Here is a 20,425-nt window from a genome sequence, read left to right on the forward strand (position 1 = left end):
CGCTGGCCACGCCAAGCCTCATGTGGTGAGCGCGACATCATGTGCCAGGCACCATCCTCAACTCGTGAACATACATCGTCACCTGCGCCTCCTTAGCTGTTGTCGTGGCCATGCCTTAGACGAGAAAAATGGGATCCTGCCTTTGCAACTCAACCAACACGTCTTTTCTTTAAGCCTCATACATTCCACGGGTGATCCAACGTCCATTATCGCATCGCCGGAAACGTTTCCTCAAAACATCTATATCGACTCGACGATCAGCAGTTCTTCAAGATGGAACGGATACGCAAGATCTTCGAGAGGAGGATCTCTTATGAGCCCTTAGAGGGTGGATCCGAAGGTCCGAATGGAGAACAAATCGAGCACCCCAAGCAGCATGCTGGCGCTTTCTCATGGATAGATTACTCAGTCTTCCTGTTGCTTGGGGTTGCTATGCTGTGGGCATGGTACGTAGACTTACCAATTTTAAGATGATAAGGTGTTGACCGCTGTAGGAATATGTTCCTTGCCGCTGCTCCCTACTTCCAAAAACGATTCGAAGCCGACGATCGACTTCTTCGCAACTTCCAGTCCGCAGAACTATCAGTATCGACCGTTGGCAATCTGGGGTCCATGATCGTGTTGACCAAGCTTCAAGCTAGAGCTTCATATCCAAAGCGCATTGTAGCCTCTCTCGTCCTGAACATCGTTGTTTTCACCTTGCTGGCAATATCCACCCGAATCTTCCTAGGAGTGTCACCTGGAGTCTACTTTGGGTTTCTTATGGTTGTAGTCTTCGTCGCAAGTCTGGCCACTGGATTGTGTCAGAATGGTGTCTTTGCTTTCGTGTCTGGATTCGGCCATGAGGAGTATACACAGGGTATCATGGCGGGCCAAGGTATCGCCGGTGTGCTCCCTTGCATCGCTCAGATTATATCTGTTCTCTCCGTATCGGGTAACCAATCATCAGAGAATGGTGCACAGGGGTCAAGCACGTCAGCGTTTGCATACTTTTTGACAGCTTCTGCGGTTTCTGCGATAACCTTGGTCGCATTCGTCTATCTGCTTTCAAGAAACAGTGCAAAGGACCGGCTCAAGGATAGCTTGGCTCCCGACGAAGACGAGGCTGGTCTACCACTAAGTGGTGGCAAGAAGTCAATTCCCCTGACTGTTCTTTTCAGGAAGCTATTCTGGTTGGCTGCCGCGGTCTTCCTGACCTTCGCTCTCACCATGCTTTACCCAGTCTATACGTCGCAAATTCAGAGTGTCCGCGATCCTGCCACTTCTTCGCGCATCTACCAGCCAGCTACCTTCATTCCTATCGCTTTCCTCTTCTGGAATCTTGGAGATTTGACCGGGCGTATGCTTCCTGCTATTCCCAAACTAAGTCTGACCGCATATCCTCGTACCCTGTTCATCCTTTCCGCCTCTAGGATCGCCTTCATCCCCCTTTATCTACTTTGCAACCTCCAAGGAAAGGGGGCGAAAGTCAACTCCGATTTCTTCTACCTTTTCATCGTTCAAGCATTGTTCGGAGTCACAAATGGATATATCGGAAGCAATTGTATGATGGGCTTTGTAGAATGGGTTGATCCAGAAGAGCGGGAAGCTGCTGGTGGCTTCATGTCACTATGTCTCGTTGCAGGATTGACTGTTGGCAGCTTTATGAGTTTCTTCGCTGCCGGATAAGACCGTTAAGTTGACATCGAGATGAATACACATATGTATCATTAGGACGGCGTTTTCGGAATTTTTTATCATTGTCATGTAACCATTTATATACAGATATGCGACTCAAATCTACTTGAAGCATTGGTGCTATAGCATTCTCATTTTTTTTTTCATCTCTCAGATTGTTAAGATAAGGAAGTGACTTCCCCGGTGTCAACACATCTAGATCTTACTCTCCGCCTGTCCCCTCTTCCCCCTATGTCCACTCAACGTGCTACCGCCATCAAACTCAATGGCATTACCAGTCATGTGCGCCGAACCCGCGGAGCTCAAGAACAGCACCAAACCGCCAAAGTCGGAGGGCTTTCCGATCCTGCCCGTGGGCTGACCGGCGACGAGAGTGTCCATGAACTTGTCGAGACCGTAGTTCGTCATGCGGGACGGGAAGACGCCTGGGCAGATGACGTTGACCATGATGTTCTTGGGAGCCAGCTTGGATGCCTGCAGCTTGGTGAGGTGGATGCAGGCTGCCTTTGCAGGACCATCTGGGCGTGTGTATTAGCATTCATTCAAGTAATGGCCCATTGAAGGACCCAAAGATTCAATAGGGAGTTGTAAAGAAGACATGGAACACTCACAACTGAAAGTTCCATGACCCGGCTGGCTCAATCCACCACCCTCGCCGGTCGTCACATCAATAGTCTGGATACCCGCCATACTAGCGATATTGATGACCCTGCTCGGCGTATCCGCATTCGCGCCCTTGAGCAGCAGCGGCTCCAATTCGACAGTCATGTAAAAGATACTCTTGACATTCAGCGCCATCAACTTATCCCACGCATGCTCAGGGAAATTATAATAGTCGTCACCCCACGTGGCGCCCGTGTTGTTGACGAGCACTGTGAGCCTGTCAACGCGCTTCTTGACCTCCTGGGCGAGCTTCACGCAGCCGTCCTTGTCCTTCAGGTCTGCGATTATGTACTCGCACTTTCCGGGGCCCAGCTTGTTGAGACGGTCGCTGGTGAGCTTGAGCTCGGATTCCTTGCGTGAGGCGATGATGACGTGGGCGCCGTTCTGGACGAAGGCTTGCGCCGCCATTTCTCCCAGGCCTGTTGCGCCGCCTGTCACGAGCGCGATGTGGGAGCTGAAGTTGAAGAGGTTGGAGACGCGGAGGTCATCTTTTGCTGCGTGGTGCGCCATTTTGGGTGGGATTTGTTCAGTGGAGTGAGTATGAGGATGAGGGGGAGTTGGTGTGTAGGAGCTGTATATCAAAGATTGATAATGGAGCGATGATATATATTACTACACAGGAAAATGTTTTCGAATGTTAATTGATAGGGGTATAATTGAGAATTAAAAGTAAGGAAGAGCGGAGGATATGCAATTGTTTGTAATTATAGCTAATTCGTAATGACTCTCTAGAGTCGGTTACAAGCTGCGGTGGAGAGCTCCAACGAACCTCGGCATGATGTTAACTTTGTTAGTAGAGATGGCAGGGAAGGGCTGGGTTGCTAACCCCAGATGAGGGGCCCCGGATCTTCGACACCTATTGGCTAGCGCTGGGCTATCTTCAATTATGTCTACCTCGAAAGTATCTTGCATGATAATCAATCGGAACGAATACTTTAATTAAATAATACACTACAGGCGGGAGTTTTTCTCTGTGTCGAGACAATCGAATGAATATATAGAAGATTTGTTTTGGTCTAAGGTAAACTTTAGATACCTAGGTACCGATATCGTTGATACACAACTACATTACCCATTCTCATGAAACATTTTTATGTAGCGCTCCTAAGAATTCAGACATTACTGTTATCCCAATTTCCAAAATCGATAAAAATCATGTATTCTCTCAATTCCCCGCAGTCCTAACACCTCCATCCGCACCATCCTCCACCTCCATCTTCTCCCTCTCCAACCTCTCCTTCTCCTTCTCATCCAACGCCTTGAGATCCGCATTCTTGATGAAAAACATGAGAATGAGATTCGGCACGCAGAGACACGTAGCCACGATGGCCAATAAGCGCTGGCTCTCGCCGTAGCTTCTGTTGATGGCGTCCCTGGACGGGGTGCCGGGCTTGTATTTCTGTGCGACGACGATGGACTGGAAGATCTTAAGGGCGGAGGCCTTGTCTTTTTCGGGGAGGTAGGATTTCAGTTTGTTGGGGAGCGTGTTGCGCCAGATTGCTCCGGACATACTGAGTAAGGAAGACAGGTCAGTATGTGGTAGTTTAAGGGGGTGGTGATTGGGGGAACTTGAGGAAGAAGGGATACACATACCTGACGCCGAAAGCACCGCCAATGCTGTTCGATGCTTGGAATAGACCTGTTGCGACGGCGACTTCCTGTCTCGAAACGGCCGCTTGCACAGCGACTTGTCCAGCCGTCTGGAACGCAGCGCGTCCAATACCACTAAGGACTTTTGAGACGATGAACATGGCTTCGCTGCCGTGCGAGCCGTCAGGCTTGCGGACGAAGTATATCATGAGGCCCTGGCCGAGGATCACGAGTGGTGGGCCGGCGAGGACGAATGCCTTTGAGTTGTTTGTGTACTTCATTGCGATGGCGAAGAGAAGACCCGAGATCTGGAAAGCGACACGGAGGGAGTTACTGTTACTTTCATCAGCATTGACAAGACTTGGATGCTGCAACACGGGTAGACTCACTCAATTCTCGTCGCGTGGCCCGGAGAGAATCCACCTCCGACCTGTAGGTAACTTGGGAAGAAGATCGTGAAGGAAGAGTACTCCATGAAATCAAAGAGCTGGATAGCGCAGGCGCAGATGACTGTGCGGTTCGCCATTCTAGTTGGAATATACGGCTTACGCGCAAACTTCATGTCCCAGACGAGGAATGCGACGAACAGTACGAAACCAACAACGATCATTGCAATGAATGAACCCTCCTTCCAGCGTCCGGAATTGAAGGAGCCAGTGAGGGAGATGGGGATAAGAATGAGCGAGAGACTGGTGATCAGAAGAGCCATACCGGGGAGATCAAGCTCGTCCCAGAGCAGGTGGAAGATCTTCTTCGTCAGAGGGTCGTTGGCTTCACATCCAGCAATAGCGGACAGGGTCTTTGTCGATTTGAGGCCATGTTTTGCAGCACGTCGCTGCAGGACCGTCATCGTGCCAACGAGTGGAATCGCAACAACAGGCACAATAATAGCCCACATACCGTAACCCCAGCGCCACGAAGAATGATGAAGGATGCCTTCTCCGATCATGGTACCGATGTACAAAGCCGGGATTGTAGTGATGGACTCGGGGAGCGTCGACCAAAATGCACGATTGACCAGGTTCGTGGCATCAGCGATGAAGACCTGTTGCGTCAAACCGAAACCAGTGCCCCCGATGGCGTCAAACAGACCAGCTCCCTAGAGATATCTAACGTCAACTTCCCGTTCCCCTATTCACTGCATTCGATTTTACCACTTACGATGTACTGATCAATGTTCTGACTTGCGGCGTACAATATGAAAGACAGGGCCTGGCAAGCAATGGACATTGAAAACATCTCAGCGCGACCAAAGACCTACGTTCATTAGCGACATCGTGTCTGATATATAAAGGGGGTGAGGGACCGTACGTCACTCAATTTCGCAATGACTGGATACGCGACAATGCGTGTGATATTCATGACGACTCTCGCCGCCGACATGGCAGAATGCTGCTTGAAAGCGCTGGTAACATACGGCTCAAGTACAGTGCCAGAGTAGTCGGAGAAAACAATACACAGGCTCGTTATGATCAAACTGCAAAACCACCATCATTGTTAGGAGTAGAACAACACCAACAAAGAGAGCTAGCTGCAAGCTGCAGTGAATGGATTCAAACGTACGAAGTAAACGCAATCGCCAGCGTCGTCCTCGACCACGCCTTCCTCAAGATCATCGCCTTCTGTACCCCCGTCTGTATGCTATGTTGGCTCGAATGTACGGACGCAGCATCCTCATTCCCTCGCTCTTCCGATGCCGCGTTGTGGTGGTCGATGGAAGAAGTGGTGACATTGCCCTGAGCAGACTTGCCGCTAGAATAGACACCCTTTTCGCTCATGGTGGTAAACTGTTGCCAAAGGTGTAGTTGGATGCAGGAGCATCGCGAACATCTCGCGCGGCGGTCAGGCCCATTATATCTAAGGGCAATTCTTTGCCACGAGCTTGAGAGATGGGGGGCAGGATCGGCGACAAGGGAATGAAAAAAATCTTTTACTATTAGTTCTAGGTGTCTATGCTATGGGAAGACAGTCGAACGATGGGGTAATTGAACCGTTACTGGTGCACCACTACCATCATGAGAAAGAAGGGCACAAAACGGCACGAAACCCTAAATCTTATCAGATCCGCACGCTAGATCAGATTAGATCATTGTCATTCGATGGTCTATGTCCCACGTATGTAAGCTAAAACACGACCAGTTGGCTTGGCATATGCTATTAATCGTGGATTAAGGGACTCATAGAGGTCCTTTTCGTCGTTCGACGGCACGTTCAATCCGATGTTTGCCGATGTCGCTTGCCATGTGGGTGGGTCGTCGGATCGATCATCGTGGGCGCCTTGCACAAGCCCCCCAAAGGCTTGACATGGAATTTCAACAAATTGCATTGTTGGAAGCCGCTAGCTTGGAAAGGCTTTCTGAGCTTGTCTTGCGTTGCTCGGCCAGAGTAGAGAGGTAAGGAAAGATAAGATCTTCCTCGTCTTGGAGTATCAGGCACCGCCAAGTCGACCGTTGAAGGCGACAAGCCGTTGAGCTCGTCTCGCGGCGCAAGCGATGGAAATGTCATTCCACCTATATAGTTCCTCGAAAAGAAGTTCGGAAGCCTAGAAGCTGGAACTTTGCAAACCCTCCAGGAGGCCGTTTCTCCAATACGCTAAACGTTCATGTCCGAACATATGGAGCCTTCGCTTACCCTTGTCAACCTTGGTCGTGAAGTCGTGAGATCAGAAGCCGTGTGTACAGTTTCTAAAGTCGTTTGTTCGTCTGTCTGTGCGGTTGTGCAGTATGAGCACATTAACCCTTCATCCGATTCTCATCACTTCGCCAGGCCCCTTGCCCTTCCACGTTCCCTCCTCCTCTCCGTCTCCGCCTTCCTCGCTTGACTCATACTGGGCGGCAAATTCTCCTCCTCGAGCTTCCTCCTCTCGAGCGCCTGCTCGTCGACGTCGTCGAGGATGAACCGGCCGAGATGTCCCGTGCGCCACCTCTGTATCATCCACAGAGCCGTGGCCTCGGTGTCCACCTGCCCGCCCTTTCCCAGCCGTCCCGTCTTCCGTGCAATTGCCTCCAGCAGATCCATGATCTCGTTCGTGGGCTGCGAGTACTCTCCGTACACGTGTGGACCATGCTCGGCTTTCCTGGCTGGGAAACTCGCGCCGCGGTTGATCTGGTAGAGGAGGTAGTCCGCGAGCATAACGGGCGGGATGATGGTGTCCTTGACGCTGCCGCACAGCGCCAACTTCATCATGGCCTCCGCGTCCGGCACGAATGGGATGAAGACGCCGGGGGTGTCGAGCAGGTAGACGCCTCCCCCAACGCCCTTTGACTTGTTTCCCCCCTCCTGTCCCTCCACGTCGTCTTCGCTCGGGATGATTTTCACTCCCGTGCTGATCTTGCGTGTTACGCCTGGCTGCGCGCCCGTCACAGCGGCTTTGCCTTTGCCCAGTCCTTGCGCCCGCAGTGCGTTGAGTAGTGTGCTCTTCCCGACGTTCGGCATGCCGACGACCATGACTCTATGTCCCACCAGCTTCCACCTGCCTTGGGCATGCTCCCTGAGGAATTTCAGGACCCGTCCTATGCTCTTCCTTCCAGCGTCTCCGGAGCTGGTGAATAGTGTCGGCGTGGGTGCGTGCCATCCTGCGACTATTTTCTCGGTGTTGTTGTCGCGGGGGTTGCCTCCTAGGTCGCGTTTGGTGTAGAGGACGGCGCGCTCTTTGCCTTCGAGGGACTTCTCGAAGAGGGGGTTGCGGGATGTCAATGGTACACGGTAGTCGCGGCATTCGATGACTAGGTCAATGGTCGATAGCAGTGTTTTCATCTTCTGTAGACCAGCTTTGTGGTGTCCCAGGAAGTAGGACCGCGGAAGGGATCCGAGGGGAGGGAATGTGGCGCGCGGCACGAACGACATTGAGAGCTCAGTTTACGCTGCATTGTCAAAGTTATAAATTTTGGCCAGAAGCTGAAGCAGAAACAAAAGCATCAGAGAGCCCACAATTGGCGGATGCATGGATGATGGGACGTGCAGACGCGAGTCATGCACGCTTGGCAACCCGCGACCATGGTAGTGGAGCCACCGTAATGGGTTTAAGGTTTTGATGGTAGACCTCCACTGTTGACTCCTTATTAGGCACTTGATAGTATTCCATGATGTCTTATTAACATATGCACGAATTACAGCAATCCAGAATTCAGCAAGGTGCAATTTGTTCGCTAATACTAATGAAAACTACTGAACCAAACGAGAATGAACGAAAGCAATAACAGCCGCTCAACATGCTGCAGAACCGATTAACAAGACAGAACATGCACCTGCATTCATCCAGAGCTTTGGTTTCGCACGTAAATAGTGTGCGTTGGTAGAGGACCAGCAGTCACTTCCACAACTCTCGTCATCGTGAAACGTGTGGTTGCGGGGACCGGCTGCACGACAGTCGCAGTTCCATTCATGAATATGGCCCGATTGATCCAGATCGGGTAGGCGATTTTGCCATTCTTGGGACAGCTCCTTGGTCCTTTGATGACTAGCTTCTGAGCATGTTTACCATTGTGCTTCCATTTGACAGTGGCACAAGTGTTACTCGGCAAAAATGGATCTTGTATCATGACCTTTTTCTTCAGAGTTCCGCGCTTTGTAACTGCCTGCCTCGCTGCGACTTGCTTCGTCGCGGCCTGCTTCGTTGCGACTTGAACGACAGGTCTTGGTACTACTCGGACAATTATCAACCGTGAGCAAGGTCGTGTTAGATATAAATTTTGAACTCACCTTCTGTTATTCTGACGAATTGCGTAGTCGTGGCGACAGGTATAGTTCTAAAGTTATCCCTGGGATTTTGTCCACACTCGCGCTCCACGGTATCCAAGCCCGATTCGCATTCGAAGTGGACACCATGCTTTTGCCAACATATGTAGCACACATCGGCACCGTTGAAAGGGTTCAGCATCCATACGTACCGGGAGCGTCGGGCACGCGGCATAAGTGTTGGGAGACTCCTCTCGGAGGCAAGCTCAGTGACGAATTGTGTCGTTGGTACGATGACGGCTCCGCCGGTGGGATCGGTGGTCCACAAGGGTTTGAGTACAGTCTGTGTCAAGAGCTTCACACCTTTCACGTTAACACCTCCGATTGTCAACGGTCCAAGTGGAACACCGCCCACCTTTGTCTTGACATCCTTTGGGCGACTCTGGTAGAATGGATGAGGACACACGAATTTAATGGAACGAATTATGCGTCCTCTGTCCTCCGGACTGACACACTTGGTGAGTTTCCAAGGTAGTGCGGCGACTCCGTAATCGGTATCCCTGTATTTCCCATCCGGTCCAGGCGTAGGTTGGCGGGTAATCCTACAGTCCGGGTCACTGAAATACTGGACACCACAGCTGTAGCTAAGATCACTGAGCTCACGGAACCAGCCAAAGTATTTCAACTCATTGTGTGGAGCTTGGACTTTGATACTGTGTGCCATGAGTGACCAGCATTCGCCAGCCTGTAATTCGAATTGGGGACTGGAAGTGTGCCCCTTGCAGCCAGGAACGTTCCATTGGTTAACCTGAATCTTGTCTATACGAGCTTCGGCGATGCTAGCAATAGCAAGAAGGCCAGCGGCAAATAGCTGTACCGAGATTAGATAGCACAGGGCTACGACATAGAGTCGAACTTACCAAGTGAATGGGAGCCATGGTAGGCTATGAAGAGAAAAAGAATACTTGACGATGCTATGCCGTGTTGGATGTCGCCTGAACTGAGATGCTGTGATACGGCTGTTGGAGTGAGTTTTGGAGGGTGGCGGAGAGAGTAAAGAGAAAGTGAGAGGGCGAGCGAAAGAGACCAATAAGGCTCATGAGTGGAGCTTGGAGTAGCATGTTGACTTGGTAATAAGAATTATCAGGAGCGATGAGGTCGACGAGATACTAGGTAGGAGGAAGGCGTTAGTATAGGTAGGAGTACGTTGACAGTCAAGCAGGTACAACCCCAACCCATCGTTCGAACAATAGATATCCAGGGAACGGCATACAGGACCTTGGAAGGGTAGTGAAAATGGACTTAAGAAACATGAAACAAAACATCCTCTATCAAAGATTAGCCATTTTAGACGTGATGTGGGAAGTTGAAGCTTCATAATACAATAATCGACTGTGTTGCAAATGTGATATTGACCTTCCCATGGAAACAGATTGTGGTACGATGAGACATAATCCTGGCCATTCCCTAGAGAACTTACGACATGGCATGAAATCGAATCCAACCCATCGTATTCCGGACATAGATAACCAAACGCTTCTACTGCGGACGAACACCCCAACTCCTATCGGATAAAGAAAACCACTCCGCCACCTCGGAATCACCAATCACCCCATCCCTCGTCCTCCTTTTTCCTACTGCTTGGTCCCTTCATAGCGCTCGTTCCCAGTCCACTCGGCTTGCTCTTGTTGCCAAGGAGGCTGGCACCGGCGCCAGAACTGTCGCCTGCCCTGCTCTCGCCAGCAGCAGAGAACTCGTCCCAGAAATCCTTCTTCTCTGGTGCAGGACCCTTTGGTGCAGCTCCGAATGAGTCCCAGAAGTCTCTCTTGTCTGGTTCGACGGAACGATTGGCTCCGGATGATGCGTGGCGGTTGTCATCTCCCTCGACGAAGCGGGTGAATGCATTGCCAGCATTGGTTGCACCTGATTGAATCCCCTGGCCAAGGAAACCTGCGGTGTTGCGAGCCTGAGATGCGATGTCCGCCTCAGCGAGCTAGAAGAAAATGAGTTCATGTTCGGGTGGTCTTCAGATAGCTATCAAGCTCACCTTCGCCATACCGGGCTTCACCCAGCCATCATAGCCCGTCTTCCCAGCTTTGCTCACGCTTGCTCCCAACCATCCAAAACCCTTGGTGAGCGCTCCGACAGGATCCCTCTGGAAATCATCCAAGGCGGGAGCAGCTCCTGGAGTATCGTCCTTCTTCCAGTGATCAGGCTCGCTTCCGAATCCACCATACTTGCCACCCTGGTTGGGCGCAACACCCTCCGGCCTGTTCGAGTTCTCCGCACCCATGCGTGCAAAGTAAGCCTCATTCTGTGCCTTCTTGGAACCTCCCAAGGAGGATGTACCCAGGGCTGGCGAACCCGAGCGCTGGAATCCAGACTCGTTGCTCCGCGTCTTGCTCAGCGGTGTCTGGCTCCTGCTCCCCGCTGCACTCGCGCGGCCGCTCAAGGGCGCACCAGCACCTGCGCTCGCGGCTGGATCTTTCTTCACCCTCTTCGGGAGCGCGCTCTTGTCGAATTCCCGGCCCTCGACCTTGCAGCTCAATCTCTCCTTCCACTCGTCTCCGGCCTCGCTGTCGTATCTATCCCTGATCTCGCTCCCTTCAAATGTCCGGCTCTCTTTCGTGTTCGAGGCGTGTGCGTTGAAGAAGTCCCGGAAAGGCTTGTTGCCGCCGGCAGCCATGCGCGCGAGCTCGGCGCCCTTGAAAGCATCCATCGTTATGCTGCGAATGAACGAGATGTGTACGCCGAGTCCCCGATGGACTCCAGAGCAGGAGAGACACATGAAGATTCCGAGCTTAGGGGAAGCCTAGATGACAAGGGGATTTAGTATATGACTTTGGAGAGATTGGGCGCGTGGCCACCGCGATTGCGCGAGGTGGATGGCTTGGGCAGTTGGGATTGCGTACCCATTGTGGACTCGGTGCGTTGCAGTCGACGCATTTGTTGTTCTCGTTGGTCTTCTGGATCTCGAGCAACTGGTTACAGAGTACAATTAGCAGTGTACTTCGAAAGGAATTGTGCACCAAACACGCTCCCTTTATAGATCCTGGGGCGTGGAATTATTCTACGTACCTTGCTTCTGGTCTCCGGATCGACCTCCCACATTTTACTCATATTGGACAGGATTTGACGAGGTTTCGCACCTCGCGAGCGTTTGAATGACTGACAAAAGTGACGTTGTTGTTATTCTGGTAATTTTAAAGGAGCTGGGGAAGCGGTTGAGGGTGTGAGAGGGGCACGAGCACTAACGTCAGAAACGTGGCCAAGACCTCTCTAGATACCCAGCAAGGTCACAGCTGCCCGACTTACAACACTATATATTAGGGTCTCAAATCATGGAAATAGAAAGGAAATCCGTGAGTCCGTTCTTGAGACGTGGGCGAAAAACAATTGAAGCTAATGTGCTTATGGCAAGTTTGTCTAACACCGGCTTTTGAGTGTTGGAATCGGACTTCGCGCGTCTCATCCAACGCCATGTATCAGGGTGACCGCCTAGGTACAGTTATGTCGCACAGATTGTTCACGAGGTACAATCACTGGTGAGCAAATGCTTCAAGTCACTGGATAAAAACGCGAATAGTATGAATGATGGATTGTGGGGATGTGCGCGAAACTATGACGTTCACGCTCCCATGCTATCTGAGTGGGTATCTTTTGAACCCCAGCAGATTCAATTTCTAAATCGCTGACTTCCCTCCTTCGCTCGATGGTGGTGCTCCGGATGCCGGCACCTATTGATGGGCTTTACGTTGCTTAAGGCAACGTCCCATCATCCTCCGTCCGCCGTTCCCTATGTACGTGACAGCATAATGGTGAAGAGAATTTACAAAAAAAAGGCCAATTAGTTGGTAACAGCCGAGTAGAAGAGAATCCTAGGAGTTTGATGTTGCTCCAAGGAGGATACAAGATTTACTCTGAATTTGGCAAGTGCCAATCCAGGACGCCAGAACACCGTTGCTAAAATGTAGAATGCAATGATCAATGAAGATCGGATGATTGGGTTTTTTACTCATGAAAGTCGTGACGCCAGTATATTTTGCAGTTCGATTACGGTGCAAAGATATAGTGCGTTCATCGCTAGTGTGATCAGGAGGGATCTGGATTTCGAACCTAATCAATGTTAGCATAAAAGTGGTTGAAGGGCCGAGAGGAAATGCTTACGTTGAGCGTGCGTCCGTAATCGCGGCTGTCATCCATGCTAGCGAAACTTCCACGGCTGGTGTTGTCGAAGTTCATGATAGCAGATGGATTGAGACGTTGGTCGAATATGTATGGTCTGCTGCTGCGTCTATCGGATCCAGACACAGGGCTGATCGAGTCGCTGTCTCCCATCATCCGACTGGTACGCCTGTTGCTCCCAAGACTGGTATTGATCGGAGGAGGGTAGCCAGTAGGCTTTTCGCCGCGGATGAGGCCCGCTTTGCTCATAGTGCTAGTATTGCGTGCGATGCCGGAAGGATCCTGATCGTCTCCTGCTTGGTTCTGTTTGCGTCGTCTCCAGAGGATGAAGAAAATGCCCCCAACGATGGCAGCAAGTCCGACAACGCCACCAACAACACCTCCAGCAATTGCGGCTACATTGGTCCCTGAACCTTCCTTTGCGGTCAAAGATGGAGAGGCTGTTGCACCAGGTAGATTGGAAGGAGTGAGGATGATGGTTTCGGTCACCACTAGCCCCCCTGAAGTCAACACTCGGTTGCTAGTGACCGGCTGGACCGAAGTACTGGTCTGCAAAGTGGTTGGTTTGGATGACTGTAAGAATGCGATGTCAGTGAAAATTTGGCTAAGAGCGGAGGAATAAACAAAGAGCAGAAAAGTGAACACGGATGAGGGTGGAAACTCTAAACAAGATAGAACTTTGAAGGGTCCGCAGGATAGATCAGGGTTCTTGAGTTACGGGATTGATCGTCGCATCAACGAAGAACTTGTTGGGGCCCGCGAGAGCCACACCAAGTCTAACACGATGGCTGACATACGGTTGGAGACAACATGTGAGGAAGACAAGAAAACTGACGAGTGGAGCAAAATCAAAGAGACGAGGAAAATGACAGTGAGAGTGGACTTGCAAGACTTGCAACAGCAAAGAAATGGAGTTCACTAACAGTAGATATTTCCGTTGAAGTAGGTCTCGTAGATGAGTCCGACGATGGAACAGGAGGTGAAGAGGTCGTACTCACCTGAGTGGGCTCTGAAGCTCCTTTGGTGCCAGAGGGCTTCTTGCCGTCGATGGGGATATAGACGAATTTGTCGCCAGAATTGCTGCCGCAGATCTCAGAGGGGAAACCCGGGCAGGTGCCGTCGCAGTCGCTGGTATCGTCCTGGGCCTCGGGTATGTAATTAGAGCACCAGCAGTCCTTGTATTGGATTACAGCGAAGGCATAGGCACCGCATTTTCCCGTGCATAAACCATTCGATTGCCAGTCGTTGTGCCCTTTGAGATGTTAGTTACGTGAGAGTGATGTACGGGATCGGTGAGCACCCACATGTCTGTCCCCCGGAATTTGTGTTTTGCGTGGAACAATACTCGACAACGAATGCCTCAGTTGCGCTTGGTGCAGTCGAAAGGAAAGCGAGTAGGGCGAGAGAGCCGGCTAGTACGATGGAGTTTGAGCGAGCCATGGTTCCCGCAGATGATGATGATGCTATTGATACGAGGTCGACGATGTCTGTGCCCTTGAAATTACGGCGACAATAAAGTCAAAGGGACAATGGCTTTGCGAAAGATCGATTGTGTTTTGTTGATGGAGGAAATTAAAGCACAGTTGGTATCTGTGAATTGTTGCGGAGATGGGTTCCTGTTCGACCCGGTTGAATGCGATTGTGAAGCAGAAGCTCGGTAATCAACGGTGAAGATGTACAATATCGAGCTGAGTGAATGATGTAATTGCAATCGTGGAAGATACGGTTGCGTCGTGGCCGGGTGCAATCAATCCTAAGAGGAGTCGCAGGAACGAAGCCGCGTACCACTTGTTGTCGCTAGCCCGGAAGGTCCGTGATGGATTTGAATGTATATGGCGAATATCTAGATGGAATGGTGTGTTAGCATGGCGGTCCAATGCTCGACGTGCAGAGACGACTGCAGATGGTGCCGTGGCCGTGGTCGAGTTCGAGGGGGGTTGGGGGATCGAAAGCGGGAGTGAAGCGGAGATGGAGGTTGATGTTGATGTTAAGTTTTAGGGATTGGGGGTGAGAGAGGCAGTGCTGAGAAGGCCGGCGTCGATCAAGAGAAAGACAAAAGCCTCACAGACCCTCATCACAAGCAAAAGCGAGTGCGTGCGTTCGTGCGTGTGCGTGCGTGCGTGCGTGCAGGTGTGGTGTGGATGAGTGGGTTGAGGGAGAGAGCAGGAGGAGTAGGGAGACTAGCGTGGATGGAGCGGGTGGGAAGGAGAGTAGAGAAAGAAACAAGAGAGAAGAGAGAGAGTAATACGCCTGTTAGAGCTAAAGCAGATGCAAAACTGCAGAAGTAACAAGGGTATTGTGAACAATAACAGGTAATAAAGCGAGTGGAGTAGGATTGAGTGATAGGAAGACGAGTGAGTGAGTGAGAGTGAGAGTGTGAGTGAACGAGTGAATGATGTTGGATGGGTTGGTTGTTGGGTGAGAGTGAGAGGAGACGAGGGTGGTGAGAGCAGGACCAGGGAGACGGGAATAGCTTCGGTGGCCTAGTCCCGAATTGGAAATACTTGGGCTTGGAGTGGGAAGGGGGAGAGGAGGGGAGGGAAGGGAAGTCCCTTGCTGGGAAAGTGATGGGAAATGCTAAGGAACCAGGAAGAGCAATGACTAGTCATTCTTCGGATTAAACGGCCAAGGTTCAAGAAATAGTTCACTCAACTTACTTTGCTTGTAAACAGTTTAACAAACTGTCAACCAGGTGGTGGTTACTGTCCACTGTAGTTACTGTATCCTCGTAGAGTCGTAGTGTCCGTGCCTCGCTCAATTGCACATCCAATTCGATCCTCCGTCCCGCGAATCCCGCTTTGCGACCCAAACTTCCTTGTTTCTTGGACTCTTCTTCTTCTCTCTTAGCGGTTCTCGGTCGGCGGATTCGACTCTATTATTACTCGTCAATAGTCGACCTTGTCCTTCTCTACAGTCTTGTCGTCTCCTCGTCGTCCACGCTTGGATGGGTGTCCTTATTCTCCTGGATTCCTTGGTCTCCGGCTAGGTATGCGCGATAAATGAACTGAGTGGTAGTCGTCTTCTTTATGTCCTGTCGTGCTGGAGTACGTGTGTTGCATGTACTTTCGACCGACTCGATTAGAACCACTTGTCACCAGATGTTACTGGGGCTTGATATGCGGTGTCGTGTCTTTAGAAGATGATTCCTTCGCCAATGGTCATGACGTGCACGAATGACACCAACTACCGACAAACCAGGTAGGTAGATAGGACGCACTGGGAAATGTCCGATTGCGCTGCCTTATACGGAGCTGTGTATCTTGATGGTTCACAAGAGCTATCCTGATTTGAAAGGCTGCAGCGAATGCGTGCGGAGTCGACCTCTTGTCTGTGGCACTGTACTCCCGTGTCCAGTGGATCCGCGTCGGCTGATGTTCCGCGCGTAAGAAGGAAAGGCGATAGTGTCGAATTAATCTGTCTATAAAGGACAACTCTCCAACAGAAGCGAATGGCAGTCGACCCTCTGGAACGAGTGGACGACAAGAAACACCAAGGGAAAGTAGATAAAACAAAGCGAGTGTTGGAGTTGCAAGCAACAGAAAGGTGAAAAGAAGGAGGATCAAAGGGTAACCTGGGGCCGTCGAGATGATATTTCGTCGTGCTGATCACCTGCTTCATGCTGGACTGCAAGCACGGGCAGGTGGGTGTGCACTACACAGTACGGTATGTGTTTGGCTCCATTCACTCGCTCGCCTGTTCTTGGTGAAGTAGCACAGAACTGCATCCACTGCATCCACTGCATCCGCAGCATCCTTGGACACCCCGATCGTTTCTGCCTCTCTGATCATCCTAACCATCCTGGCTGGCGACATCATTGAGAAACTATCGAAGATTACGACTCCACGGAGTCAAGGGTTGAGAAGGGGGGTCGTGCACAGTGCGAATTGGCTACATCCCTCACCACCTGCCCGCGATTGCTCAGCGACTACGTTGTAGCTAAACCTCGCTCGGCCACGAGGCCTCCGCCAATACATAAACACGAATCGAGTCGCCTCCATCGAGGTTGAATATAGAAGCAACCTGCAAGCATGAAGAGGCGATATCGATATCCAAACGTCCGAATATTGCATGTTTCCAGAAAATCTTCTTCGCATATCGCGATAAACAATCTTTGCCTTGCCACCCTTGACATCTTGTCAACATGCTAGCAACGATTACTATGTATAAGTTAATGTGGGGGGTTATCCTGGGTCCATTCATCAGTGGCACCAGTAGTGCCCTCATTACCACCGAGCAGGTTTGGCAGGCGGGCAAGGAAGGGAAGGGAAGGGATGCCATATTGTTCGGGCGTTGTCCTGCACAACCCAGGAGACGCCGACTTGGATTTCGCCTCTCTACGTCGTCTCCACCTAATCTAATCTACACCAACTCTTACAAGTACACTGTATGGATTGTGTACTCCAAGTCTGTGACGCTGGATCTACAAGTCCAGTCAATTAGGTATAGGTTTTTTCCTGCGGCAATTTCGAAGCCGTGCTGTGACACGATTATCGAGGTTTTGTATCCACAAATTATGGTCCTACAAGGCTGCAAGTCTCCATCTACGAGTGGTTACCTCGTACTACTAGAGTAACAAGATTGGTAGACGGCGGCGACGGGCCACACAAACCAGCCAGCGTGACGCCTGCAGCCGCCTGTCTACCATACTTCACACATCCTCGCCGCACATCCCAAACAAACTGGCCAACAAGTACCTACTATACGGTGTACGGTGTACCGAGTAACCAACCATGGGAATTGTTTGCTCGCATATGCGTTTCATCAGAATCCGCAGTGACGCAGTCATTCTTCATTTCGCCTAATCATTCAGCCTGAACGCCCCGATAACCCTATCTGCGACAGAGTAGGAGCATACACAGTACTTTAAAGCCTCCTTGTGCAGTGATCTTTTGCACCAATCAACTAGGTGGCATGCCTCAACGTTCCTATCTTCAAACCAACACGTCTGCCGCGCTTGTTGCCCTGACGCCGGATTCCATGAATGCCGAAATGGCCTTTCATCTCTGCTCACCTCAACCACTTGAGTCGCCAAGGGTGCAAACTGCAAACATAACGAACGGCGTAGTGGCTTACCCTCCGTTGCGGAGCCGCCAATCTAATACCTATGAGCTCCATTCTCTCCAATCCCATTAACCTAAACAGAGGCACTTTCGCTACCGCCCGCGCAGATCCGCCAAGTATAGTAAACTCAACTGGTGCCCGTCCCGATCCGGCATAGGGGGTGAAAACAGGGGGCCATGGCCTATAGCGTCACCGAGGGAGCAGAGGGAAAATACGATCGGCAGGGGGCTCGTTGCACCATACGGCCGCCAGCATCATGCAAAAATGAGGATGTTCATAACAATCCATCCATCCGCTGAGCAACGTAAGAGCATGTCGTCATACATGTTTGGAAAACCGAGAAGAGCCCGCAGTTTGGCATGGCATGCGATGCGTTGTTATTTACTAATTACTGAGGACTCACACATACGTAACCGCGACCTGGGAGACAGATCGTACAGGGCTCCCGCGATTGCATCTCTGACATCCCTAACATCGTCGCATACCCACCCTCCCCATTCTCAAGTCGCAGATCTTGAGAGACAACAAAGGAGGCTCTGCTAGCTGTCGAGCCTGTCAAGTCCCTCCGATGGATCCTGTTCAAAACTTCCGAGGCTGCAAAACTGGGGTGTCACTAAAATGTTAGCGGAAGGTGGACCCATATCCTAGCTTAGATCATGATCGTACCTGTAGGTAGTCTCATCTCCAGCAAGGAACACGCCTGCGGGAAACAAATTTTTCAATAATTCAATGAGAATCAAGACATACGAGAAGGAACGGGTGGTCAGCGAATAGCGCAAACTAGATCTTCATCTGACAAGAAGGAGAAGCATTCATCTAATTATTTCAGATACTGAGGACTCGATTGCCCTGTTTGGTATTTCTATTTTACAACTTCGACTTCTTGCCGCCTGCAACGCCAGTGACAACGGCGCCAGAAAGCAAGAAATCAGGATACTTGAACGGACCGGAGGACTGCACGCCTGACGTCCGCCATTGTCCGCCATCCACTACAGTCGAAGGTCAGCGCAAGTGGTAAAAAGGAGAGACTAACGATTCAAGATATGACTTACCGACCAGCGTCTCTCCATTCACGTAATTTCCAGTGTCTGAAAACAGATAAATGGTCGCGTCTGAGATCTCCTTGACGGTTCCATATCTGCCCGACGGGATAGACCTCGCGTTCTGTTCACGTCCATCTTCTCGGGAAAGACGCGCCACGCCTTCTGTATCTGCGATGGGCCCTGGCGCAATGATGTTGGACGTGATGCCCTTAGGTCCTTGCTCGATTGCAACAGCATTCGCCATGGCATCAACACCAGCCTTGGCAATCGAGACATGGCTCTGGAGTGGCGTGCCCGAGTAGTGGAGAGTAGCACTGACGAAGATGATACGGCCTCCTGTACCTTTAGCGGGCTTCGTCTTGCCGTCGGTCCTGTGCTTCGCGGCCGACTTCTCCAAGTAGGGCAGCGTCGCCTTGACAGTGTTGTAGGAACCCAAAACATCAATATCAATGACCGACTTGAGCGCGTTTGGCGAGATCTGGTCCATTGGGGCCAGGAAGTTTCCCGCCGCTCCGGCACTGCACGGCATTAGCCTCCCATGTTTCGCTCGAATGCAAGGGAAGGAATAACAGGTATCTTCTTACATGACAAAGTCGATGGCACCGAGTTCTTTGGCACAGCGGTCCGCCGCCGCCGCGAGCGCCTCGGGATTCCTTACGTCCACTGCGCCGATGCCGATGACTTTTGCGCCTTTCCTGGCCGTCGCGATGTCTTTGGCCATGTTCTCTGTCTTTTCCACATTGCGCCCGATTATGCAGGCGTTGGCACCGAGGTGGACTAAGGCGCGGACTTGGGCAGAGCAGATTGATCCTGCACCGCCAGTACAGAATACAACCTTGTTATCTAGATGATATATGACATTAACCACAGCTCTGCATGTAGACTAAAGAAAACGGAGATGGCACAACAGCACCACTGACAGGTCGCACATAGTGGGACTGTACTTGTGGTACTATAGGTCGTGATTTCTTAATTCGTGATAAGAGTGGGCTTTGCATACCAAAGATGCCATCCTTCCAGACATCGCTCAAATACTGATATGGCTCCAAAGGCATGGTTCGGGGAGTTTTCCAGTAAGGTACGTCAGGGTCGTTGGTTTGAGATGACAGCGGTCTCGCGAAGCTGGTGGGGATGAGAAGTGGGTTCCGAGTAGAGTTTCACACCGTAATATAAGACGAGAGGAGTTGCTCACACCTTGCGTATGTTACGGCTGCGGTCTGGCTTGCGGATGGAGTTGATGGCGTCGATGAAGTGCGGTGCTCCAGCTCTGCCGAGGTATCTCTGTGAGCTTACTCGGTGGACACCCCCGAATACTAATCTTGAGTTCACACGACTAAGGGAGCGCATCATATGCATATTCAATAGTGTGGAGTGAATGGTTCTCAAATTGATACGCTGAATACGTTATTCTCATTCAATTTCGACCCTTTTCAATTGATTATATGCGTGTTCTGTTCTTTCTTATGAAATTATCATAGGAGCTTTGACCACCCTTGACTAACCAGCCAGATCCCCGCGATTTGATCAAC

General features: G+C 51.0%; 9 protein-coding genes across 9 annotated transcripts; 2 read left to right on the plus strand and 7 right to left on the minus strand.

Annotated features, from left to right (window-relative positions):
• Window positions 1-55: 55 nt before the first annotated feature.
• BU24DRAFT_441193 (nucleoside transporter family) lies at window positions 56-1,833 on the plus strand. Its single transcript, XM_033530425.1, has 2 exons — window positions 56-446; window positions 495-1,833. Exons 1-2 carry the CDS (start codon window positions 274-276, stop codon window positions 1,666-1,668), a joined length of 1,347 nt encoding a protein of 448 aa, XP_033383859.1. The 5' UTR covers window positions 56-273; the 3' UTR covers window positions 1,669-1,833.
• BU24DRAFT_179836 (3-oxoacyl-reductase) lies at window positions 1,771-3,214 on the minus strand. The gene is made up of 2 exons (XM_033521600.1): window positions 2,289-3,214; window positions 1,771-2,195 (listed from the first exon to the last, which is right to left on the minus strand). The coding sequence occupies exons 1-2, from the start codon at window positions 2,848-2,850 to the stop codon at window positions 1,873-1,875; spliced, it is 885 nt and encodes a 294-aa protein (XP_033383860.1). The 5' UTR covers window positions 2,851-3,214; the 3' UTR covers window positions 1,771-1,872.
• Window positions 3,215-3,464: 250 nt separating this feature from the next.
• On the minus strand, window positions 3,465-5,797 carry BU24DRAFT_179844 (MFS general substrate transporter). Its single transcript, XM_033521601.1, has 6 exons — window positions 5,494-5,797; window positions 5,242-5,407; window positions 5,092-5,187; window positions 4,320-5,029; window positions 3,934-4,263; window positions 3,465-3,851 (listed from the first exon to the last, which is right to left on the minus strand). The coding sequence occupies exons 1-6, from the start codon at window positions 5,706-5,708 to the stop codon at window positions 3,506-3,508; spliced, it is 1,863 nt and encodes a 620-aa protein (XP_033383861.1). The 5' UTR covers window positions 5,709-5,797; the 3' UTR covers window positions 3,465-3,505.
• On the plus strand, window positions 5,780-6,100 carry BU24DRAFT_179848 (uncharacterized protein). The gene has a single exon (XM_033521602.1). The coding sequence runs from the start codon at window positions 5,888-5,890 to the stop codon at window positions 6,056-6,058; it is 171 nt and encodes a 56-aa protein (XP_033383862.1). The 5' UTR covers window positions 5,780-5,887; the 3' UTR covers window positions 6,059-6,100.
• A 431-nt stretch (window positions 6,101-6,531) lies between these two features.
• BU24DRAFT_421830 (mitochondrial GTPase-like protein) lies at window positions 6,532-8,053 on the minus strand. Its single transcript, XM_033527822.1, has one exon. It carries the CDS (start codon window positions 7,774-7,776, stop codon window positions 6,685-6,687), a length of 1,092 nt encoding a protein of 363 aa, XP_033383863.1. The 5' UTR covers window positions 7,777-8,053; the 3' UTR covers window positions 6,532-6,684.
• A 130-nt stretch (window positions 8,054-8,183) lies between these two features.
• BU24DRAFT_491759 (uncharacterized protein) lies at window positions 8,184-9,580 on the minus strand (the record flags this gene model as incomplete). Its single annotated transcript, XM_033533840.1, has 3 exons — window positions 9,528-9,580; window positions 8,632-9,478; window positions 8,184-8,572 (listed from the first exon to the last, which is right to left on the minus strand). The coding sequence occupies exons 1-3, from the start codon at window positions 9,543-9,545 to the stop codon at window positions 8,184-8,186; spliced, it is 1,254 nt and encodes a 417-aa protein (XP_033383864.1). The 5' UTR covers window positions 9,546-9,580.
• A 258-nt stretch (window positions 9,581-9,838) lies between these two features.
• On the minus strand, window positions 9,839-12,008 carry BU24DRAFT_369433 (ADP-ribosylation factor GTPase-activating protein 1). Its single transcript, XM_033524398.1, has 4 exons — window positions 11,686-12,008; window positions 11,520-11,588; window positions 10,655-11,419; window positions 9,839-10,600 (listed from the first exon to the last, which is right to left on the minus strand). The coding sequence occupies exons 1-4, from the start codon at window positions 11,725-11,727 to the stop codon at window positions 10,208-10,210; spliced, it is 1,269 nt and encodes a 422-aa protein (XP_033383865.1). The 5' UTR covers window positions 11,728-12,008; the 3' UTR covers window positions 9,839-10,207.
• Window positions 12,009-13,340: 1,332 nt separating this feature from the next.
• BU24DRAFT_180013 (uncharacterized protein) lies at window positions 13,341-14,420 on the minus strand. Its single transcript, XM_033521603.1, has 2 exons — window positions 14,097-14,420; window positions 13,341-14,044 (listed from the first exon to the last, which is right to left on the minus strand). The coding sequence occupies exons 1-2, from the start codon at window positions 14,230-14,232 to the stop codon at window positions 13,641-13,643; spliced, it is 540 nt and encodes a 179-aa protein (XP_033383866.1). The 5' UTR covers window positions 14,233-14,420; the 3' UTR covers window positions 13,341-13,640.
• A 3,980-nt stretch (window positions 14,421-18,400) lies between these two features.
• On the minus strand, window positions 18,401-20,140 carry BU24DRAFT_421833 (peroxisomal 2,4-dienoyl-CoA reductase-like protein SPS19). The gene is made up of 5 exons (XM_033527823.1): window positions 19,897-20,140; window positions 19,481-19,739; window positions 18,906-19,414; window positions 18,601-18,842; window positions 18,401-18,455 (listed from the first exon to the last, which is right to left on the minus strand). Exons 1-4 carry the CDS (start codon window positions 19,949-19,951, stop codon window positions 18,721-18,723), a joined length of 945 nt encoding a protein of 314 aa, XP_033383867.1. The 5' UTR covers window positions 19,952-20,140; the 3' UTR covers window positions 18,401-18,455; window positions 18,601-18,720.
• Between the last annotated feature and the right edge of the window lie 285 nt (window positions 20,141-20,425).

Source organism: Aaosphaeria arxii, assembly GCF_010015735.1.
Source record: "Aaosphaeria arxii CBS 175.79 unplaced genomic scaffold BU24scaffold_4, whole genome shotgun sequence".
NCBI lineage: Eukaryota > Fungi > Ascomycota > Dothideomycetes > Pleosporales > Aaosphaeria > Aaosphaeria arxii.